Source organism: Schistocerca americana, chromosome 3 (assembly GCF_021461395.2).
Source record: "Schistocerca americana isolate TAMUIC-IGC-003095 chromosome 3, iqSchAmer2.1, whole genome shotgun sequence".
Taxonomy (NCBI): Eukaryota; Metazoa; Arthropoda; class Insecta; order Orthoptera; family Acrididae; genus Schistocerca; species Schistocerca americana.
Window position 1 is genome coordinate 554117710 of NC_060121.1, and position 25129 is coordinate 554142838.

The window sequence follows — 25129 nt, forward strand, 5'->3', positions numbered from 1 at the left end:
AGGGTTGTCATAGTAAACAATCCACACTTTCATTTCCTCTCAAAAATACACAATGCACATGCGTGTACACACAGTTCTAAAGCAAAGTACTGGCACTGTTAGAAATAGACATGGGAATCAAACTTGGTGTGGCCTTTTTGGAACCATCCTAACTTCCTAAGTGATATAGTGGAACCACATGAAAGTTAAATCAGGATGATTTTAAACCCCCTCTTCACATATGGAGAGGGAAGAAAAAAGGATTACATTAAATGTAATCTCAATTGAAAATATGGATAACCACCAGCTGTAGAATGGAATGACGACAATTAAAATTTATGTCATCATTCCATTCTACAGCTGATAGTTATTCATATTCACAATTGCAATTACATTTGACGTATTTTGTAATGGCTGTAGTCACTGCAGTGCCTGTTCCTTTGGATATGCATGCATGGCCAAAGGAACTTTGCTTTGTAATTCAGAATAACACAGGCACTGCAATATTATATCGTATTGGGAAAAAAAACATTAGTGTTTCAATATTGGTAGTGACAAAGGCGTTAGAACATGCTCAAAATGGACAAGAATGGAAAAGGAAATAGGCCATAGACATTATTCGAAAGAATCACCTTGGCAGTCTCCTACAGAAATTTCGGCAGACTACAGCAAACCTAAATCCGGATGGCCACATGGATCTCACTACTCCTGAACTCAAGGGCAGTGTCTTATCCACTGTGCCATTTTACAGATGACTCATTCTCTCTTCAGTCTCTCTGTACAGACAAAGGAGTCATTGCTTCTGTGTCTGTTTGTTGATCTTCTGCCTTCAGCAAGACATGATTTACAGTACGTCCTCTTTTACCTGAATTAACATTTCTTACCTACTTTCCAGGGGTAGAGCTATCTTATGTGATTTCAAGGCAATGCAATTTTAGAACCACCAACTCCTATTTTTGTACAAAACTATGGCCACTTTTAGTTTAGCATTACAGCTGGCTGTCAGGCTGAAAAAGTATCCTAATCTTGTCAATTAACGGAAGAATAATGATTTATCTCTAAGAGATATTATGCAGAAACATGCAAGAATATTCTAACACTACTAAGCAGTTAGAGATACTAAATGTCTTCATATAGCAACACAATTATGTTTTAAATAGTTATGTTCAATTAAACATGTCATACCATGTAGCACCCAGGCACAATGTATAGTTGTAAAATATCTGCCCTTGTAAAGCATTTTCCCTCATGCATGTGTGTTATAACGTGTCCCTCATAAAATAATGATTAATTAGAAACATTATATACCAACTTATATTAAAAGGTATGAAATAGTTGAATGAGTGATTCCTGGCAAATGAAGGGACCAAACCCCACAACATTAGGGAAACACAAAAGATTCTAATTTGCTTTACGCCAAAGGACAACAACAACAACAACAACAACACATCTACATCTACATCCATACTCCGCAAGCCACCTGACGGTGTGTGGCGGAGGGTACCTTGAGTACCTCTATCGGTTCTCCCTTCTACAACTAATTCAGTAGAAATTACTGAAAACAAAATAAGTGCACAGCACAAAGAAAAACAATAAACACTGATCAAACACTGTGATCCAAACTGCTGCAGATATTCATTCCCCATTCCTCTTATCTGTTTTGTCAAACTATCAGAATAAATACACAGTAATGACAGAACTGAAATTATATTACATATGGATCTTCTCTTTGTCCATCTTTATTAACTCTAACCAACTATGGACCACATAAAATAACTGCTCACAATGTGTGCTTCCAATTTATATAATTTTTTCATTACTCGGTTGTTTTCTCTCCTTCTCTGTGTAAAAAAATCTTCTGCATCTTTTTTCCTAACCTTTTTTGTAAACCATACAGGAATTTAAATTTTGTTCTTATTCTTTTTTGCTTTAAAAATCTTTGTCATATTGTCATTTTTTATCTGCATAACTTTTCCATTAGGATACTGGCAGATTTGTTTAATGTATTGGTGATCTATTCTTTCCATATGCACAAAAAAGAAGCACATACTCAGCAGATTCTAACTGATGATTTTGAAAGTTTTTCTGTAGTGTTCTCTGTTGTTTTCTAGTATGTAGCTGCCATTTTCTTATGGTCCTTTCACCAATTTGAATTCATAAAATCTGGATATCAGGGTAGATCTGTATATAAAATCACATGCTATTCTGAGATCTACAAATCAGATGATATGATACAGCTTTGGTGTTATGAATGTTTGTTTGCAAGTTGAAACTGAAGAAGTGCTTGATGCACTATCTGCCTTTTCAAAATCATCTCACATATTCTCCTGTCTGTTTGTAAAATTGTTTGTGATCTACTTGATACTGTGGGGTAAGTTTTGAAAGTTACCCTGTAATTTTTTACGCCTGTTTTGTGAAGTTGATTGATTGCTGCATATTTCCAATCTTCATTTCTGCTCTCTCTTTTTTTTGCTTGCCCCTCTTCCATAGCTAATAGGAGTGTGTGAAACATTTCTGTCCTCCATATCAGATTTAAAAAAAATACAATGATCATGCAGTTGACCTGCTGTCGTCTCCCCTGCCCCCCGATCTTGGATCTGACAATTGACAAATTGTACCATCTGTAAGGATACTTCAAGTTTAATGTCCTGCTGACAAATGTGTAATACAGATGAAGCAATGGCTCTGCTAGATGAGGATGTGGAAACAATCTGGGGCTCACCTATTCAAAGGAAGCATTCCATCATTAGCGTGAAATGAAATAAAGAAAGAATAGAAAATCTAAATATGGTAAGTCTGAAAAGGATTTTAACTCACCAGCACCTGAGTCTTCTATCACATCTAGTGTAATTCTCCTCAAAGTCAGCCATAAACTTTTAACAAAATGCCCCACACCACCTTAGAATGCTATCCACCCCGTTGATTACATATCTCTAATAAAGTGTTTGTCTCCCACAACCATTAAACTACCATCCATGACACTGCCCTTTCTGGCACACAAGCCTAACCTGGTCTACCTCCGTAATCTCCCACTCCCAGTGCATCTCCAATCAAATCATGATCTTTTATCAGTCTTCAGATTGGTTTTATGCAATTCACCACAAATACTTATTCTGTGCCAATCCCTTCATCTTGGAGTGGCATTTACAACAAGTTCTCAATTATTTGTTCTATATACACAAAACTCTGATTTCCACTACCATTTTCGCTCTCTATGACTCCCTCTCCTACCATGGAAGTTATTATTTGATGACTTGACACTTATTCTACCATCCTGCTCCTTCTTCTAGTTAACATTTTCCGCACATTCCTTTTCTCACCAATTCTGACAGAACCTCCTCATTTCTTATCTTACCTATCACTTAATTTTCAAGAGCCTTCACCGAGCGAGGTGGCGCAGTGGTTAGCACACTGGACTCGCATTCGGGAGGACGACGGTTCAATCCCGTCTCCGGCCATCCTGATTTAGGTTTTCCGTGATTTCCCTAAATCGCTTCAGGCAAATGCCGGGATGGTTCCTTTGAAAGGGCACGGCCGATTTCCTTCCCCATCCTTCCCTCACCCGAGCTTGCGCTCCGTCTCTAATGACCTCGTTGTCGACGGGACGTTAAACACTAATATCCTCCTCAAGAGCCTTCGATAATATAATATCTCGAATGCCTAGGTTCTGTTCTGTACTAGTTTTCTCATGGTCCATGATACATTTATGTACAATGATGTGCACTAGACATATATTCTCTGTGAAGTTTTTCTCAAATTAAGGACTATGTTTGCTGCTTTTTTTTCATGTGCTAGTCTACTTGTTATGTACTACTTGCTTCATCTGTCATGTATTATTTTGCTTCCAGGACATCAGAATTCCTTCACTTTATTTGTTATGTGGGCCCAAAGTTTACTGTTATGTCTGATGCTGCTGTAAGTTCCACAATAGTTCAATACTTCTATCATTATTATAGCCTCGATCTACATTCGTGCTCGGTTGACTTTCATTTTATTTAGGATGTCCTTTAATTCTTCCTCACTTTCATGGTGATTGGCAATCTCATCATCACATGATATTAATTTTCTCTCATTTTGAATTTTTCTTTCAGTTAGAATTTTTCTTTCACACAGAATTTTTATCTCAGTTCTAAGCCTTTCTTTCAATTCCTTTGTTTCCTGTTTGATCTAAAACTTGAACAGCAGACAAGAAAGAATCCCTATCATACAACCTTCTGATTGTATTTTTTTCGTGGTACTCCATTCTTATTGTCACCACTTGGTTCTTTTCTGTGGTTTTCAAACATCTTGCACCATCTTATACTGTTGAATGTTTTTTCTAGGTTGATCAATCCTAAGAAGGCGTATTTATTTTTCTCATTTCCTCCACTCACTACAAAAAAACACTGTCAGAACTGCTCTTTGGTGCCTTTATCTTTTCTGAACCAAACTGATCATCTAAAAGAGCCTCAATTTTTTTCCCACTCTTCTGTGTATTATTCTTTCCAGTAATTTGGATGCATAAGCTATTAAGCAAAGATATGGAATAGGTCTTGCATTTATGTGCCTTGTCTGTCTTTGGGATTGTATGGATGGTATTGTTTCTAAAGCCCAACAGTATGTCTTTAGTCTCAAGGACATAACTGTTGGGTGCCACTCCCTCAATAATTCTGGAAATTCCAAAAGTATGTTCATTACAAAGACAGTCGCTGTACACTATAAGCTGCACATAAAAATATCTAATTGCAAGACCAGTATTTGGAAATACCATAATCAGTAGTATATATTGTGTGTCAGGAAATTGAATATTTTCACAAGCAACTCAAGGTGTACAGCAAGAAGTCTTTTAACAATACTTACAAGATGCAGAGCATCAAGCATTCCAGATTTTCACAAAGGAACATGAATCCCATACATCATCAAAATCAACACCCATTTGTTCTACTATTGCATTAGGGGTAGTTTCTCCCTCTCACAAAGACCCTCAGTGTACTCTTTCTACCATCTACTCTCTTCTCTGCATTTAACGGTGGAACTGTCTTTGTGCTCTTTATATTGAAGCCATTGTTTTTAAATTCTCAAAAGTTATTTTCAGTTTTCTATATGCCCTTCTGGCAATCATTTCCTCAGCAATTTCTTCATATTTATCTTGCAGCTTTTTGCTTTTGTTTCTTTGCTCTTCTGACAGATTTCATACCAATATTGCTGTACATGTTTCTTTTCCTAAACAATTTTTTCCCTCCTTTAGCTGATTATATAAAGTATTTCTTCTGACACCTAAAGTTTCTTTACACTTACCGTCCTTATATCTCAAAACGAGAATTCACTTAAGAAAACCGTGAAATTACAAGGAGCCAGAGATAGCTACATAGTGCTTATTTTTGGGAGCTAAAATTGCAGTACTAGAAAAAAACTTTTGCTAGTTTTTAGAATTATTAGTTTACAATAAGTGGGTCCCCCTCAACCTGAGGTCTGAGGAACCTACCCCGCCTCCCTAATTCCATCACTCTTTTATCCCTAGCAGTTCCAAAAGCTAGGAAGAGATTTTTCACTTTCACTGTCTCTGTTGCCAGTTATGAGATTTTGCATCCTGAATGTAAGAGCTGCAAAACATCTTTGTTTCCTTGTAATTTTCCAGCTGTGGTGATATTTGCTTGTGTCGTTTATGTGATTAGCGTGTTTAGAGATGTCCCTACCTCATCAACTGAGCTATTGCTTTGTTTTTCCATTATCACAGTATTAACAGCCTTAAAGAAATTAAAATGCACTATATTATTTCTGGATAACTCAGAATCCAACTGCAGTGAACACTAATTCTTCCTGACAGTTTTCTTAAACTTCAGCCAATTCATCACCATTATTAAATTGTGATGTCACTCTGTATCTGGTTCTTGGTAGATTTCACAATGCATTACCTGATTTATCCTCTTAAAAGCCTTACGTTCAGTTCTAGACCTCTCACCAATATTCCTCTCTGATCCAAAGACATATTTCTCTTTTGAAAGGCCTAACCTTCTATCCTAGAACGAAATTCAGTCATCAACCCTGGTCAAAGATCTCCCTCCTCTCATTCATTTTAACCTAAAGTGGAAACACTTTTTCACTATCCTGTATCAACCCACATCAACAGAGTGACTGTTGAACATTGTCTAAAGCAATTCAAATTCCAAAGAAATTTCTTCTCCTCCTCTGAAAAACCAACTGCTCCAGGGATTTTCAGATTTTTCACTTTCAGCATAGTCTCCAAATCTTTCCTGAATTCTCAAACCTTAGTAAAGCTGGAAAAAATTCACAGCTGTACAAGTCTCAATGGCTTCAAATCCCTATGAAACAAATCTCAGTCCTTGTACACCAGCACCTCCGAACTCATCATGCTGAGCCTCCCATCCTACATAAAAGACATCAAGTACTTTCTGGAACATATTGAATACATTGACATCCTTCTCCCACCTGGAACCTTTTGTGTCACTTTAATATGATCTCATTCTACACTAACATCCCACACACACGACCTTTCAACTCCAGAAGACTAACTTTCCCAATACCAACCTGAAAGCCGTCCAAACACCTTGTCTATGTCACTTTAGGCAACTTGGTCTTCATCATAAGACATACAAACAGAAAAAATGTCTGACTTGGGGACAGTCAAGTACCCAGATGCTGAGTATACATTACAGCATCACTCATGAGACGTGAGTGCCTGCTCCATCACATAAGCTATTTCAGTTCTCCAACTTAGTATTAGTTTCCCTGAACTCCAGAGACACGAATTTACTTTCGAACATATTGTTGTACCTTATCAATCTCCTAGACTTAATATTCATTAATATCACCTTCCCTCTTTCCTCTCTTCACCCTTTTATTACTCTTGTCATTGGTAGAATTTCATTATGAACTGCATTAATTTTAAACCTTCTGTATCTTTATCTTTCCCCTCTCTTTCATTTTGATATTCCCCTGCTCTTCTTTTTTCCTACTTCTTAACTGCACTATTTGTTCCACTTCCAAAAGCTAGGCATAGTTTTCCCTATTTTCAAATGTTTCTACAGGAAAGTTCTTGGAATTTTGCCTCTCAAAAGGAAGCACTGGCTGGCCATTTTGTTGTCTTATAATTTTTTTTCTATTTGATTTGAATACTGGGTTGATTTTTGAATACTGGGTTGTTTCACAATGAAACATGTACGTCACATGCTGGGTTCAACTATCACTCTTTATAATTTGTTTGTGGCTCGTGTGAACGTGAGACAGAACACAACAAAATAAACACTAACACTAACACTGACACACACACACACACACACACACACACACACACACACACACAGACACCATAAACCACAGTTCCACAAGCTATATGTACAGCACCTTTTTCCAGAAAAAGAACCCGACCCTGAGCACAAATTTTCCATTGGCTTTTGTTTTTACCTTTCAGGTCATCAAAGTCTACCAGATGTAACTGTAGGTTACCTTTATCTTCTTCAAGCTCAGCAATTCTTTGATGCAATAGCTCAATATCTTCATTACTTTGTTGAATCTGGGAGCAAAAGAAAAGGTGAAAGAATTAGCCATTTCCTTAATTCTGTCACAATAAGTTACTATTTATTACATAATTTTATGCATCAAAATTGAAATGGCTGTGACTGTAGTAATTTAAATAAATATAATTAGATTCCATTTCAACCACAAATTACCTTATATTCAATCATACCCAGTTACATTTTAAATCCTGTGCATCAGTCTTTGGCATCCACAAGTGTGCCTTTATACGATTTATGTGTCAGTGAGGCAAGTCATCTTAACACTGGATGTACGAGCAAATCACAGAATTGACAAAACATAGTGCAAGTTGTTAAACAGTATGTTGCCACACTGAAGCAAGAAACTATAAAACAATGCATGTAGATGCTACAGAAACCAGAGAATCTGCAATTGAATCAGAAGGATCTGAAATGTTACTATGCATAATTCATGACTGAATGCAGAGCTTATATCATTTCATCTCTCTAATTTATCGAGTTCTTAATTTTTAATACAAAGAGAACTTATAAACTAAGCGATGGTGAGAATACTAAAACTTCATAAATAAACACCTTGTAAATGGTAGAAGTCAAAATCAGCCCAAAATTAATATGGAAAATTTGAATGGCCTGCAGTGGTTCTTCTTCATGGGGGAAAATAAAAAGAACTTGAAATAAAACAAGATTGTGTGGGAAATTGGCAAAATAAATATTTAGTAACTTTCATTATTTTATCCGTTATGGTTAGAGAACACCACAGTTGTTTTTATAAATTAGCATGGATCGTAAAAGAGAATCAAACCTCTCTCTTAAAATATGTAAAGGAGAGCTTTTCATGAAGTCATGCTGCTCCCTGAGATAAACTAAATAATTATATAACTCTTCAGGCTTTCCCGGCGAGATCTTGACATGTGGAATAATCAGGTCTACTGCCGGATGTTTGTGTCGCTCTGGCAAAATATTTTGGCCACGTAACTCGTTGCCTTCTTCAGGTGCTACCTGAGACTGCCGTATTGGAGGATCTTGTCCAGTATTTATGCCCTGAGTGCGCTGGGTGCTCTCTTTGCTGTCCGCACCCACCTGGCGCTGCTTGTAAGGTGTTGTCTCTTCCCTGGTGCTCCCTCGGATGTCCGCGCCCGACTTGGTCACCATCTGTGGCAGCTCTCTGAGGCCCGTCCTTTGTTGGGCATTCCGATTGTGGTCCGCGCCTGCCTGGCGCTGCTGGTAAGGTGTTGTCTCTTCCCCGGTGCTCCCTCGGATGTCCGCGCCCGACATGGTCTCCACCTGTGGCAGCTCTCTGAGGCCTGTCCTTTGTCGGGCACTCCATTCACGGTCCGCGCCTGCCTGGCACAGCTCCTGAAGTGTTGGCACTTCCCTGGTGCTCTGACAGTCGTCTGCGCCCGGTTTGTCCATCATCTGTGGTCGTGGCAACTGTCAAAGGCCCGTCCCGCGTGGGGAATTGTGTTCGCGGTCCGCGCCCGCCTGGCGCTGCTCCTGCGGTGTTACTACTTCTTGAGGAGTTTCTTTGTTCCTTTCGTTGGGTCCTGATAAGCTCCAGAGCCGGACTCCACACCGAGCTGAACTGGTAACCACTGTCTTGGTTTATTAGGTTGTCTGTGATCTTGATCTCGATGGCCTCCTTTATGACACTGTCCCAAAATCTTGGCGTCTGTGTCACAATTTTGGTGTTGTTGTAGTCCATTGAGTGGCTGAGCTCCAGACAGTGCTCTGCTATGGCAGATTTAGTTGCCTGTCCGAGTCTGGTGTGCCTCTGGTGTTCTTTGCACCTGATGTCCACCGTCCTGGTTGTCTGGCCAATGTATGACTTTCCACACTGGCATGGAATGTTGTAAATGCCTGGTTTACGTAGCCCCAGGTCATCCTTCACACTCGCTAGCATTGCCCTAATTTTGGAGGGTGGACAGAAGATACTCTTGATATCATATTTTGAAAGAATTCTGCTGATCTTTGCAGAAATAGGTCCAGCATATGGCAGGTATGCCACCTTCTTCGCCTCCTTGATTTGGCCACCCAGATCCCCCAACATTAAGCCCATCAAACTTTTGGGGATGTAATCGAAGGGTCAGTTCATTGCACAAAATCTTGCACTGGTAATGCTTTTGCAATTATGGACAGCTATAGAGGCAACATGGCTCAATTTTTCTGCAGTGGACTTCTAGCGACTTGCCGAGTTCATGCCACGTCGAGTTGCTGCAATCCACTGGGCAAAAGGAGGTCTGGCATGATATCAGGAGGTATCCAAGACTTTTTGTCACCTGAGTGTGTAGATTTAGCTTCTTCTGTGTTTTCTTAATAGCATATTTCTTAAATTTCGTGCAGTTTTTTCCCTCTAGTTACGAGTTTTAGTCTCACGTTTTTGTTGCTATAAAGTGTTGTCAGGCAGTCTGTAGTGCAGTTTTCATTTCTGCTGAACAGTTGGCTTCACAGCTCATAAGGTGTCAGCCTCCACTGGTGACACATAAAGTGGTTACCAAGTTGAATATCTAGGTTACTGTCTGTGCCTTTATAGTCAATTCTTAAGTTACGAATACTGGAATGGGTAGGGTGTGGGCAGGCTACGTGCGGACGCAGGAGCAGCTGGCCAAAGTTTATGAATGGCTGAATGCTGTTTTGGCTACGGTCAGTCATATCCAGGCAGTTGGCTCAGGGTGTAGCGGTGACAGAGAATCTGGCATGTTGCATGAGACACATCAAATGTCTTGTTTTGCTTACAGGCTCTGTTACTGAGGTACCTCCTAGTGTCCCCAACATGGTGGATCCATCCACTCTGGAGGATGAGTGGCAGGTGGTAAAGCGACTGCGTAGCTTTTAGCAAAGGGCTGGTGTGGAGGCTGGCAATTTGTCCTTGACCATTCGCCCTGTGAATGGACAGGTGGCCACTGCTTCAGCCATGTCTGAGCAGGTTCATGGGGGAAAGGGTTTACTAGTTATCAGAAGCTCCTACACTGGGAGTGTTATGGAACCCCTTAGGAAGATAGTATTCAGGACTGGAAATCTGAGATGTAGAGCTGGCCTTGCCTATGACTTTTGAACATGCAGGGTGCACTTGTCTGGAAGTTGTCACTCACATCGGCATCAACAATGTCTGTCACTTGCATTCTGAGACCATCCTCAGGTCATACAGGCGGCTGGGGCAGGTGGTGAAGGCTGCTGACTTTGTGTGCACGGTGCAATCAGAGCTCACAATTTGCGCCATTGTTCCCACAGTTGATTAGGAGCCCTTTTGTTTGGAGCCATGTGGAAGGTCTTCACCAAAGGCTTCACCAACTCTGTGATGGACTTGGCTGCAGATTTCTGTACTTGCCTTATTGGGTGGGGAATTGCAGGATTCACCTTGATAGGTCAGGGGTGTACTACACAAATAAAGCAGCTACTAGGGTAGCTGAGTACTTGTGGAGGGCACATGGGTTTTTTTAGGCTATGTGGTAGGTTGAGGTTCTCTGCCGAACACTCGCCAGACAACTTGCAAATAGCGATATCATACCGTGCTCAGAGTAAAGACACTTCGATTAACAAAATTTTATCAGTTAACTGTCAAAGTATTCGTAACAAAGTTCTCAAATTTACTGCCCTCCAGGAAACTTCTCATGCTCAAATTATTCTGGGACTGAGAGCCAACTGTAGCCCACAGTAAAAGGCTCAGAGATATTTAGTGATTTATGTAAAGTATATCAAAAAGACAGATTAGACACCATAGGAGGGTGTGTGTTCACAGCAGTTCACAAAAATATTGTCGCTAATGAGGTCAAATTTAAATGTGACAGTGAAGTTATCTGGTCACGCACAACAGGTCTAGGTGAAATCCAGTTAATTGTTGGATGTCTTTACCAACCACCCTGCTATGACAGTTTTAGAGTCACTAGCAGAAAGTCTACGGTCAGTAATGCAGAAATACCCAGATCATGCAGTATTAGTTGGAAGCAATTTTAACACACTGAGCACAGACTGGGAGATCTATGGATTCACTGCAGTGGATACAGGCAAACATTGTAGCGAAGTTATTTTGGACACATTTTCCAAAAACCTCTTTGAAAAGTTAGTTCGAGAGCCCACATGCAATGGAAATATTTTAGACCTTGTAGCTACATACAAGACTGACGTAATCGACAGCATCATTATTGAGAAAGGGATTAGTGACCATAATGTGATCATAGCAACTTTGGTTACCGAAATTAATAAATCAGTTGAGAGGGCTAGGAGAGTATTTCTACTAGAAAGAGCAGACAGACAGTTGTTAGTATCTCACTTAGACAATGAACTGACATAATTTAGTTCCTGTATGATGGACGTAGAGAAATTATGGGCAAAGATTAAATAGGTTGTAAATCATACTCTGGAGCTGTAAGTGCTGAGTAAGTGGATTACAGATGAAAAAGACCCACTGTGGTTTAACATCAAAATTTGAAAAATGCTGAGGAAACAAAGGTTGGTGCACTCTCAGTTCAAAATGGAATGTGCAAATGATGACAGGCTATAGCTAACAGCAATTTGTGCACCTGTAAAAAGATCGATGCACAAAGCTTACAACAACTACCACTGTCATACCCTAGCAACAGATTTTGCCGAGAACCTAAGAATTCTTGTCCTTTTTAAAACTGCTAAGTGGGTTTAAAGGCTTCTATCCACTCATTCTTTGACTAGTCTGGTGTGGCAGTAGAAGACAGCAAAAGTGAAGTCGACATTTTAAATTTCACATTTAAGAAAACATTCATGCAGGAGAATCATACAAACATACCATTGTTTGACTATCACACAGACTCCCGCATAGAGAAAATAGAAATAAGCATCTCTGGTATAGAGAAACAACTGAAAGAGCTGAAAGCATTTAAGTCTTCAGGTCCTGATGGAAACCTAATTTGGTTTTACAATGACTACTCTACAGCATTTGCCTCTCACTTGGCTTGCATTTATCAAATCTCTCATTTGCAAGTCCGAAGCAAAAGTGCAGGTGACTCCGGTATATAAAAAGGGAAGAATGAACCCACAAAATTCCAGGCCAATATCTTTAACATCAGTTTGCTGCAGAATCCTTAAACATATTCTCAGTTTGAATATAATATACTTACTTGAGAGGGAAATGCTTCTGTCCACAAATCAGCATGGTTTTAGAAAGAATCACTCATGTGAAACTCAGCTTGACCTTTTCTCACATGAGAGCCTCTGATCCATGGATGAAGGACAACAGGCGGATTCCAAATTCTGAGATTTCCATAAAGCATTTGACACAAAGTCACACTGCTGGTTTCTAACAAAAGTACAAGCATACACAATAGGTTCGAATGTACGTGAGTGGCTCAAAGACTTCTTACATAACAGAACCCAGTATGTTTTCCTTGACAGGGTGTGTTAATCAGGGACAAGGGTATTGACAGAAGTGCCCCAGGCAAGTGGGACAGGACCGCTGTTATTTTCTATATACACAAATGAGCTAGTGGACAGGGAAAGCAGCAGTCTGCGGCTCTTTGCTGGTGATGATGTGACGTGTGAGAAGGTATCGTTGTTGAGTGACTGTAGGAGGATACTAAATTGACTTAGACAAAATATCTAGTTGATGTGATGAAAGGCAGCTAGCTCTAAATGTATAAAAATGGAAGTTAATGCAGATGAGACGAAAAACAAACCCATAATGTTCGAATATAGTATTAGTAGTTTGCTACTTGACACAGTCACATTTATTAAATATCTATGTGTAATGTTGCAAAGCAACACAAAATGGAATGAGCACAAAAGGACTGTAGTAGGGAAGGCAAATGGTTGGATTTGGTTTATTGGGAGAATTTTAGGGAAGCATAGTTCATCTGTAAAGGAGACCGCATACAGGACACTAGTGGGACCCACTGCTGAGTACTGTTCAAGTGCTTGTGATTTGTACCAGGTCAGATTAAAGGACGACACCAAAGCAGTTCAGAGGAGAGCTACTAGATTTGATACCAATAGGTTCAAACAACACACCAGTATTACGGAGGTGCTTTGGGAACTCAAATGGGAATCACTGGAGGGAAGGTGATGTACTTTTTGAGGAGCACTATTGAGAAAACTTACGGAGCTCGCATTCAAAGCTGACTGAAGAACAATTCTACTGCCGCCAAAGTCCATTTCATGTAAGGACCATGACAATAAGATTAGAGAGATTAGGGCTCATATAGAGGCGTACAGAGAGTCGTTTTTCCATTGCTCCACTTGGGAGTGAAATGGGAAAGGAAATGGCTAGTAGCGGTAAAGCGTGCCCTCTACCATACACCATACAGTGGCTTACGGAGTGAGTATGTAAGTGTGGATGTAGACATTTTGTGAAGATGAACATGCCTTTGCACTATACTAGCTTAGTAGTTAAACTAAGTGTCTGACATGTTGAAGAAACAAAAACGTTTCAGTAGATATGGGTCCACAAACAAACTATTTGTGAACAACTGTGAATGTATGATTATATGCCATTTTATTTCAGTTTGAAATGTAATCTTTTCAATTAAGTTTCCATCTAACTGGTCTCAAGTTTCACCCTTGGCTCATGGTAAGGGAATGTAGTAGATACATGATGGGACAGTTGCACATTATGCTGCTGACACAAGATGACACCTAACAAGCCAATATTATCCAAGATGTGTACGTCCAAATTTTACATTTTCCTTATCTTCCACCTTGTTTCCTTCTATCAGTTTTCAGTGTCAGTAATGGTTTATTAACACCAAATTGTTTCTAATCAAACCTATATCTGATCTGACTCTCTCAGGTCAACTGAATATGAGAGATGGTCAGTTACAATTCTGCTTATAAAATTTTGTACATGTCCTTGTCTAGTTATGCACACATAATTAATTTGTGCAAAGTAATGAAATATATACTTATGGTAATTAAAATAATGGAAATTTCTTAGCACATTTGATAAATGTGGCACTCGATGTCCTCTAGTCTGTTGTACAAACACAAATCCGTTATGATTGGAACGTATAGTGAATTACTCCAAATAATTTATGCCGTACAATGCAATGAAGCTCTTGGTTGCAACAGATATTACAGAGGAGAAAATCTGCTCTAGATTTTATGCTCTACAACTGAGTACATATGTTCAGTCTGTCATGTTTAGCTAGGCCAGGGTAGATGGTTAAGTTACATGGAAGTTTGTTACACCACACGTAAAGATACAAAATTTAATGACTGTATCCTTTCAGACAATAATACCTTTGTTACACAATACATTTAGTCACATACAATATTCCTCAGCAGTAATTCAGCCTAAGAATATAATAATAAATGCAATAGAATGGTAGATACCATCTTAAACAGCATTTGTACTCCTTTCAATACATAAATTTCCTAACATGTGAAGCATACATACACCATAAATGATATAGGGAGGAAAAAGTGGAGGATAGCTCAGTTTCTCTCTTTCAATATCGTGTTCTGTGCATTTCACATTTTCAGCGCAATGTAAAAGCTTGCAGGGAAAGTGTGCCATTACTGTTTATCCTGCCAACCGTCATAGTATGATGGTGGTATTAATCCGAATATATTATAAAAATATGTGTGTGTGTTTTCCACATCTAGGTCTGAACAACAGGACCGATTTAGCAAAACTTGGTGTACTTATCCCTTACTGTCAGGCAACAGTCGCTGTGGGAGGTAAGAACCACGTACCTATCATAGTTCAGATGATATGACATCATAAAGAATGAGGTGCTGGAAAAACTGTCACATTGTGCATGATATTTAAATTTACATAGAGGTGACAAAAGTCACAGGATACCTTCTAACGTCGTTATCAAATCTCCTTCTGCATAGTGCAGCAATTTGGTGTGTTACTGACTCAACAAGTTGTCGGAAGTTCCTTGCAGAAATACTGAGCCATGCTGTCTCTACAGCCATCCACAATTGGCAAAGTGTTGCCAGTGCAGGATTTTAAGCAAAAAATGACCTTCTGATTATGTCTCATACATGCTCAATGGGGTTCATGCCGGGTGATTTAGGTGGCCAAATCATTTGCTCCAATGTCTAGAATGTTGTTCAAACCAATCACAAACATCTGGGACCTGGCAGCGTGGAGCATTGTTAAGGGAACATGAAGCACACGAATGGCTGCAAATGATCTCCATGTAGCCGAACATAACCATTTCCACTCAATGATTGGTTCAGATAGACCAGAGGACCCAGTCCATTCCACGTAAACACAGCCCACACCATTAGGGAGCTACCACCAGCTTCCATAGTGCCTTGTTCACAACTTCAGTTCACGGCTTCATGGCGTCTGCGCCACACTCTAGCCCTACCATCAGCTCTTCCCAACTGAAATAGGGATTCACCTGACCGTGCTACGGTTTTTCTGTCATCTAGAGTCCAACTGATACAGTCATGAGTCTAGAAACGGCGCTGCAAGCTGTGTCGTGCTGTTAGTAAAGTCACTCACGTAGATCGTCTGCTGCCATAGCCCATTAACACCAAATTTAGCCACACTGTCCTAACGGATATGTTTGTCGTACGTCCAACATTGATTTATAAGGTAATTTCATGCATTTTTGCTTGTCTGTTAGCCTTGACAACTCTATGCATAAGCCACTACTCTCGGCCATTAAGTGAAGACCGTCGGCAATTGTGTTGTCAGTGGTGAGAGGTAATGCCTGAAATTTTGTAGCCTATTCACAAACACGTTTGATTTGATACTTTGGATCTCGAGTATTGAATTCCCTAATGATTTCTGAAATGGAATGTGCCATGTGCCTATCTCTAACCTCCATGTCGTGTTCAAAGTCTGTTGATTCCTTTTATGCTGTCATAATCAAGTCCAAAACCTTTTCACATGACTCACCTGAATACAAATGACAGCTCTGCCAATGCACTGCCCTCTTATACCTTTGTGTACATGATACTTCCATCATCTGTTTGTGTGCGTATCACTATCCTATGATGTTTTGTCACCTCAGTTTATTACTTCTTTGGTACTAACTCTATTCGCAACATATTTCACTGGCAGTATCCGTATTTGCCACTGAATGTACTTACATAAATATATCATTGTAAGACACACAGTTCAAGAGATTCGATGTCGTAAACACTGAGATATGTTGAAAATGCCATGTCATGCATGATGTTTTAATACATTTATAATTTGCTACTAAGACACTCCTACAATTGAGTCAACTTAAGGAAATACCTGACACCTGGCAGCGTTTTAGACAGCTTTCAACTGCAAAGCACAAAGAGCTGTAGGCAAAAATTATAGCTGTCTACAGTGAGGAATAACATCTCTTAATTTGTATACTGTACTTATACATTTGCAAGTAATGTACATTTCTTTGTAAAACTGTTTCATAATTTCAAATGTGTTTTCACAAATATATGTATACTTCACTACAAACACAGAAAACTGGAAAAATGAATACCAGGACAATGCCAGGTTTGTCAGCTGTTATTAAACAAAAAAAGGTTCTTGTGGTCAAAATTTATTATATAGTTATGGTACCCATACACTGCCATGCGACCTCATGGTCTCCCACACATTTCCTTTCAATCAGTGCAACAAACACTGACAACTGTGTAGCAGAAAACTGTATCAGATCCCTGCAACAAAGTAATCAAGCAAAGCCTAATGGCTATATCAGATGAATATGACTAATCACAACAAGGTTCTTTAATGGTCCAAAGATGGTGATACCATTCATTAGCAGATCAGGTGTCAACCTACAGCAATTGTGAATTTTGTTGCACTGTGGATGGGACATGAAGCATTTTGCTTAAATGGTGAGCTGATACCTTGCTCATTCCTCTCTCTTTGGGTCACAGAAGAATCATCTGAGTGGCTAGTGATTCATATCCAAAATGGACATACTATGGCCTATCCTGGGTTAGCCAGCTTGTCGAAGTAATTGTTACCCACTGACAATGTGTTCAGATATCAGGGGTGGATTAATGAAGTTTTGTGGGTGGGGGCATTTACCTAGACGAGAAAGAACACCCAGGGGTCCTCTCCTTGAAAGTTAAGGAAAAAACCTTCAAAAATACTGTTTAAGGCTGTTTTGATACTTAAAAATATCAAAAAATTGCAAAAAGGTGTTTTATTTTAGACAAAAAAAGTTTTAAATTTCTTGAAACGTGTAGCATTCACAACCTTTTTCTGAATAACTTCTTGTATATAATTGTTAACACACACCAGCAAGCTCATAAGCCTTCACAGAGGTGTCAGTTCAATTCAGTTCACACACACACACACACACACACACACACAGCAGATTATATAATTGTAAAGCATGCCACTATGGTGTTTAACTTTGGTGCAGATTACAAAAATTACCATCTGATTTTAATTTAGTTTCAACTCTCGGAGGGGGCGATCCGGGGGCGATCCTCCCCCCCCCCGTAATCTGCCATGCCTGAAATAGTGATTGTTGTTGCTCCCAGTACGCAGTTAGCAGTTCAGTACAGGCTCTGTGTCTGAGCTGGCATTAGTCAGACGTGCTTGCTAAATGGACTCACGTGGAACACATGGTTTTGGAAGTAATGGATTCTGTATAATTATTTGTGTCACGTTCTTTGTTCTGCAACCTCATGTTATTCAGCTCTATTCAAACAGCAGTAGCAGTTTAGAGTTTGCTACAATCTGTTCTGTGGTTGGCTGCACTCGCTAGTGTGTTTTTGCTTTGATGATCTGTGCTGCGTTCCGACAGCTGTAGTTTCAGTGTAAGTGATTAAGAAGGTATTGTGGCACATGGGACATAGCTAAAACTGGATGTAGTTAAATTGTTTGAAACGAGTAAAAATTTTGGCAATAAAACATATGCAACAGGCTGTGGTTTGCTAAGAACTGTTCTCACTCAAACCCTCCATTGTCTGCTTCCTAAAAAGTATTGTGGCACATGGGACATTGCTACAATGGGATGTAGTTAAATTGTTTGAAATGAGTAATAATTTTTGTAATAAACCATATGGTACAGTCTGCAAATTGCTCAGAACTGTTCTCAACTGAACCTGATATTGTTTGATTTCTAAAAAAGTACCAGCAAAAGATTAGCTCCTTAGAGTGGAGAGAGTAGCAGCACATCAGGCAGTTGTGTTATATTACCAAATAATCACATTATTAAAAACCATACTATCTTCATAACTACCTGCAGAACGTAGTTTGTCTATGAGAGCTCTAAAAAACCTCATCTTCTGCAGGAGGAAGGTATCGGAGGATTTTATTTTTGATTGTCATCATCTAAAAAGCCACCCCACTTCCATCCATCCATCTCCCCCCCCCCCCCCCCCCCCCTCTTTCTCTCTCTCACACACATGCACAAATATATGTGAAAACGGAAAGAAATTAAATGTTTTCACCTTGTTTTCATGAATAACAGATTTCAGGCTACTAATCTCATTGTTTGCTTTCTCAAGAGCCTCTTCTAATGCTCTTACATTATCAGTTAGATGATTTTCTTCAGACTGTTTCTGTAATTCAGATTGCAAAAGAACAACTTTCTCTTGGAGCTCTGCATTCCGAGTACTCAGCTCAAATCTTGTCGATTCCAGCATCTTGTTTCTGTCTTCCATCTGTTGTAACCTGCAGAATGAAAAACAACTTACTAAAATAAAACTTAAAAAAATATACATGACTGCTGCATGAAATGATACCTGCACAACAGAACACACAGTAATAGCTCTGCATTTCTTTTGCATCTACATCAATACGCAAAAAATTCACACTTAAATGTTTCCGTGCTTTATTATGCAGTGACATGCACGTGTACTTTAAAAGACAGTGCTATGTAATCTGCAGAGGGCACCTCAGTCTTGTGTGTTTGTGAGATTTCACAAAAAACAGGAGTGGGGACCGAGAAACCAGCCATGAGACACAGCGCCAGACACTACAGATTTTTCCTGACACTCCCAAGATTATGAAAACATGACCCTAGAGGACATACAAGTCTTGTACAGACGTTGGTCAGCACATCAGCGATCAGAGGGAAGCATTGGAGCCATGCCAAGCGGGTGTGCACCGGAGGTGGAACACTCGCGCAGCACGAACCGATTACGGAGCGCTCAGGAAGAGACAGAAGTGGAAATCGAGGAAACAGCCAGGATACAGAGCACCAGACACTACAGATGATGACTGCGAACCCAGAGAGCGGCCAAGCCATATGCGGATTGCAGTGGGAAAACCAGTGGCCAGAGGGGCCCATGGGAGCCTGGCCTGGCGGGCACGGATCGCGGAGGGAACACCCAATGCAGTGTGGGCTGACTAGGGAGCGCCTGGCACCTTACAGGCATAAATACTGGACTCGGTCAACTCGAGGACCATTCTCGGGTAGCATCTGAAGAAGACAGAGAGTTACACCATCAAAATATTGTGCAAGAACGACACGAACATCCGGCAGAAGTCCTGTTTTTTCAAAATATCAACAGATTGCCAGGTAAGCCTAAAGAATTACAACACTACTCATGATGGAAACATATTGCATCTAATGGCAACAAACAGACCTGACCTCTTTGAGGATCGCCATAGCGAAACTTCAGTGACCATAACGTTGGGGGGGGGGGGAAGAGAGTACGGTCATATCTCAATGAGGAACTTGAAACTTACAGTATAGGGCAGGGGCATGTGGAGGAACTCTGGCTCAAATTTAAAAGAATAGTTGACCACGCACTGGACAGATACATACCCAGCAGAACAGTTCATAATGGGAGGGAACCTCCATGGTTTACAGTCACTGTTAAAGAAACTTCTAAGGAAACAGAGATTACCGAGTAATTGGTGTAAAACAAAGTGTAGGGCTATAGATAGAGCGATGCTGAATGAAACGCGTTTGGCTGTCAAGAGAGCAATGCACACTGCCTTTGTATCAGAATATTGTCCAATGATCTTTCAAAGAACCCAAAGAAATTCTGTTTTTATCTATAGGCTATTAGTGGCACCAAAGTTAGCTGGTGAATGAGACAGGAACTGAAACTGAGGGTAGTAAAGTAAAAGATGATATGCTCAACTCCATTATCAAATGTTATTTTACAAAGGAAAACCCAGGAGAATTGCTCAAATTTATTCCTTGTAGCACTGAAAAGAAGAATGAAATACGTATTAGTGTCAGTAGTGTTGAGAAATATCTGAAACCGTCCAAAATGAACAAAGCTCCAGGGCCCAATGGAATCCCTGTCAGATTCTATACTGAATTTGGCTGAGTTAGCCGCTATTCTAACTATAATCTATCATAGATCCTTTAGCAAAAACTGTGCCCAGTTATTGGAAAAAGGCACAGGTTACACCTGTCTACAAGAAGGGTAGTAGAAGTGATCCACAAAACTACCATATAATACGCTTGACATCGATTTGTTGTAGAATCTTAGCTCGAATGTGATGAGGTACCTTGAACAAAATGACCACCTCAATGACAACCAGCATGGATTTATAAAACATCGATCATGTTAAACCCAACTTGCACTTTTCTCACATGACATACTGAAAGCTTTGGATTAAGGCGATCAGGTAGATGTTGTATTTCTTGGTTTTCAAAAAGCATTTGTCTCAGTAAAACACCTATGCTTACTGTCAAAAGTATGGTCATATGGGGTATCATGTGAAAATTGTGACTGGACTGAGGACTTTTTGGTAGGAAGGACACAACATGTTATCTTGGATAGAGAGTCATCGTAAGCTGTAGAAGTAATTTCGGAGGTAGCCCACAGAAGTGTGTTATGACCCATGCTGTTCATGTTGCATATGAATGACCCTGTAGACAATATTAATAGTAACATCAGGCTTTTTGCAGATGATGCTGTTATCTATAATGAAGTACTATTGAGAGAAGCTGCATAAATATTCAGTCATATCTTTATAAGATTTCAACATAGTGCAGAGATTGGCAACTTGCTCTAAATATTCATAAATGAAAAATTTTATACTTCACAAAACGAAGAAACATTGTATCCTAGGACTATAATATCAATGAGTCACTGTTGGAATCAGCCAAATCAAATAAATAGCTGGGTGTAACACTATGTATGGATATGAAATGGAATGACCACATAGGTACAATGGTGGGTAAAGCAGGTGGTTGACTTCGGTTTATAGGTAGAATATGGGGAAGTGCAATCAGTCTACGAAGGAGATTGCTTACAAATCACTCTTGCGACCAGTTCTAGAATATTGCTCAAGTGTGCAGGACTTATACCAGATAGGCCTAACTGGGAATATTGAACATATACAGACAATGGCAGCACAAATAGTCACAGGTTTGTTTAATCTGTGGAGAATGTTACAGAGATACTGAAGGAACTGAACTGGAAGACTCTTTAAGATAAGACGTAAACTATTAACACAGTTTCTAGAACCAGCTTTAAACTATATACTACAACCCCCTACATTATCACTCACATAGGGGCCATGATTAGAATAATTACTGCCTGCACAGAGGCTTTCAAAGAATCATTCTTCCATGCTCCACATGTGAATGGAAAAGGAAGAAACCCCAATAAATGGTACAATGCGATGTACCCTCTAGCATGAACCTCATGGTGGTTTGCGGAGTGCAGATGCAGATGCAAATGTAGAAATTCAAAGAATGTGCTTGAAAATTGTCACAGTGTTCATTGCAATCTGGTTGAGAACAAGCTTTCAGGGGCATCACTGTTCTTTAGTGAATATGTACTTTGCGATTACATGGCTCTGAGCTGGTGTAACACTGTTCTCAGATTCTGATTCCTGTATTGTTGCTACTCTTTTGCTATACTATGAGGCTAAAAAAGTAAAGTCTGAGGTTCAAGCCTGTGACTGAGCATTTGACCTGACTGAATTGTAGACTGCAACCTTTCTTCGTCACAGTACTACAAGGAGGGGGTGGTGGGCCCATTGCCCGGCCACCTTTTACCCCGGGTGAAGACCTCTGGCACTAATTTTGTAGCAGGCTGAGTGCAACTGATGTTCTGGAAGGACTAGAATAAGAAAAATCCCCATCCCTATCCGGGACTGAACCCTGGGTCTCTAGGGCTGGACTCTAGTATTTTAACATTTAGACCATCACGGCCACATACCATACATCCACCAGCAAAAATTACTCTTTTTTTAATTCTGGCATGAAAAGCTTAAAGGTTAACCTGCAGAGTAAGAAGTTGAGTAAAGGAAGCACCTTATGCTGCTTGAAATTCATTAGTGAGTCAGTAGTGCCAGAGTGGGAAAGAAAACTACGTTAGGAATAATGCTTAACCCTTTGCAAATAAATAATTACATTTACCCAATTCAGAAATTTAATTTTTGAAGATTTTTATTAGTGTTAATTAAGCCTATGAATAGAATCATTATAGGGATATAGTTTATTTAAAAACAAAGATGATGTGACTTACCATACGAAAGCGCTGGCAGGTCGATAGAAACACAAACAAACACATGCATACACACAAAATTCTAGCTTTCGCAACCAATGGTTGCTTCGTCAGGAAAGAGGGAAGGAGAGGGAAAGACGAAAGGATGTGTGTTTTCCCTCTCCTTCCCTCTTACCTTAGGGTAAGTCTTTCCACTCCCGGGATTGGAATGACTCCTTACCCTCTCCCTTAAAACCCACATCCTTTCGTTTTTCCCTCTCCTTCCCTCTTTCCTGACGAAGCAACCATTGGTTGCGAAAGCTAGAATTTTGAGTGTATGTATGTGTTTGTTTGTGTTTCTATCGACCTGCCAGCGCTTTCGTATGGTAAGTCACATCATCTTTGTTTTTAAATATATTTTTCCCGCGTGGAATGTTTCCCTCTATTATATTCATAAGGATATAGTTTGTGAGTCATATTCATAAATGATATAAATAACAGGAATCGTGACAAAGTCAGAAAGGAGAAATGTATATTGTTAAGTTAGGGCAACATAATAAAGGTTACAAAACTAATGCCTGAAGTGATGGAGCTTGCTCATAACAATGAGAGGACTGTACCAGGTAGTCACTGATGGCCACCAACAATGTCCTGTACTCTGATTAAAATTACTTTATGATTGATGTTTCACCAAGTTGGCCCCTACAGCCAACTGCCATCCAATCATAGTTCTGCTTTGAGTGCCACATGCTCACTGTGTTTTTCGTTTTGTATGTTACATGCAGCACCTTGTGAAGCTTGGTTGACTGCAAGCTGGCAGCACTGCCCCCTGCCACTACAATCTGTCAATCCAAAAGTAATTTTAACCGAAGTACAGTGATGCTCTATGAGTGTAGGGCTACAGAGCAGTGCCACTAAAATTGTTGAGGGTTATGTAATTATGTTGCAACTGAAGAGGAGAGAATGTCAAGGAACACTGGTCAAATGTGTTCTTGTTTCATTTATTTCATGTCTGATTTACATTTATGTATGGCAAGGAACACTTAGGATCATTGTAAAATTTATAAGTTTGTATGTGATATATTGTCCTTTATGATGCTTGATCATCATGGATTATATTGAAATTTTATGTGTAAATTCGCACATGTCCCGAATGAATATGAGTGAAGTTTCATGTTCATCAAAGCAATACCAGCCAAGATATATTTTCTTGTTTGACTCCACGCACAACTTTGAAGAGAGCAAATGATAATTTCTGGTGACTTTGGGCTATTATGTTTCGGACAATACTTTGTTGAAAGAAATTAAATGTGGTCATCTTGAACAACTGTAAGTGTTCTCTTAAGAATAATAATGAAAGGAGTTTTACAAGCCATACTCAGCCAAAAAAATTTAGGCAAAATAGGCTGAAAAAATTACAAAGTCTGGCTTCCTATATCTCAGGTACGATGAACATGACACTTAGTATGAAGTAACCCAACACACAGTTCTCAGATATAAAGTTTCATTTATGTACTGCTTTCCAATACTGAATAAATTAAGTGCAAAGTTGAATATTTTGTAAAACGGTAAAAAATGTGGCATTTTCAACCTGATTTTGCAATAACCTATGTCCTATAAAAATTCCAAACTGGGCTCATTAGAAAGACCATGGTTTTTAATAGCAAAAAAGAAGTTTATTTGATAAGCCAACACAGAATAACAATGCTAATCAATTTCAATCAAAGCTGGGTGTGAAAATCATGGCATGACAAAAATGTAAACTTCAGATTCATATATCTCATAGAGTAAATGCAAGCTGAATGTGAAACTTAATACACAATAGGTCGGTAGCACAAGGATGTGGAATACAAAATTTCATTCAAATACTATTTTCCAGTGACCTAATAAGTTGTCAAAAAACCACGACTTTTTTAAAAATGCGAAAACAGGGTATATTCCTCTCTCTCTCTCTCTCTCTCTCTCTCTCTCTCTCTCTCTCTCTCTCTCTCTCTCTCTCTTTCACAAATACCATAGTGTATTACAGCTTCAGAAGCTGTCCCCCTCCCGCGAACAGTGGTTAACAGTGCTACATAAACTGAGGCAAAGTAATAGAAAAATCCTGCTGTGAAGAAATTTTAACATTGGCTTCTTATATATTGTTGATTAAAGACATATAAACATGAAACTTTGGAGACAACAACTAAGTAATGTAAGGTTTGTCAATATAAAGTATCATTCATGTACTGCTTTCCAAATTTCTACAAAATCATCTCAAATTTGATTTTCATAAAAATCACAAAAATACATCACATGCAGTTTGCTTTCAGAAATACCTTTTTTGCATGTTCTGAGCATTCAGAAAATCATGTTCGATTTTCCAACGTGCACTAAAAATA

General features: G+C 39.4%; 1 protein-coding gene across 2 annotated transcripts in view; it reads right to left on the reverse strand.

The window, feature by feature from the left end:
• LOC124605205 (protein lava lamp-like) overlaps positions 1 to 25129 on the reverse strand; it is a 157355-nt gene that overhangs the window by 75164 nt on the left and 57062 nt on the right. The window contains exons 6-7 of one of the 2 annotated variants that reach the window (XM_047136744.1): positions 18801 to 19023; positions 7426 to 7492 (exon numbers count right to left, since the gene is read on the reverse strand). In XM_047136744.1, coding sequence (XP_046992700.1) covers positions 7426 to 7492; positions 18801 to 19023 — 290 coding nt within the window. Of the gene's footprint in view, positions 1 to 7383; positions 7493 to 18800; positions 19024 to 25129 lie in introns of both variants that reach the window. The other variant, XM_047136743.1, reaches the window with a different exon arrangement.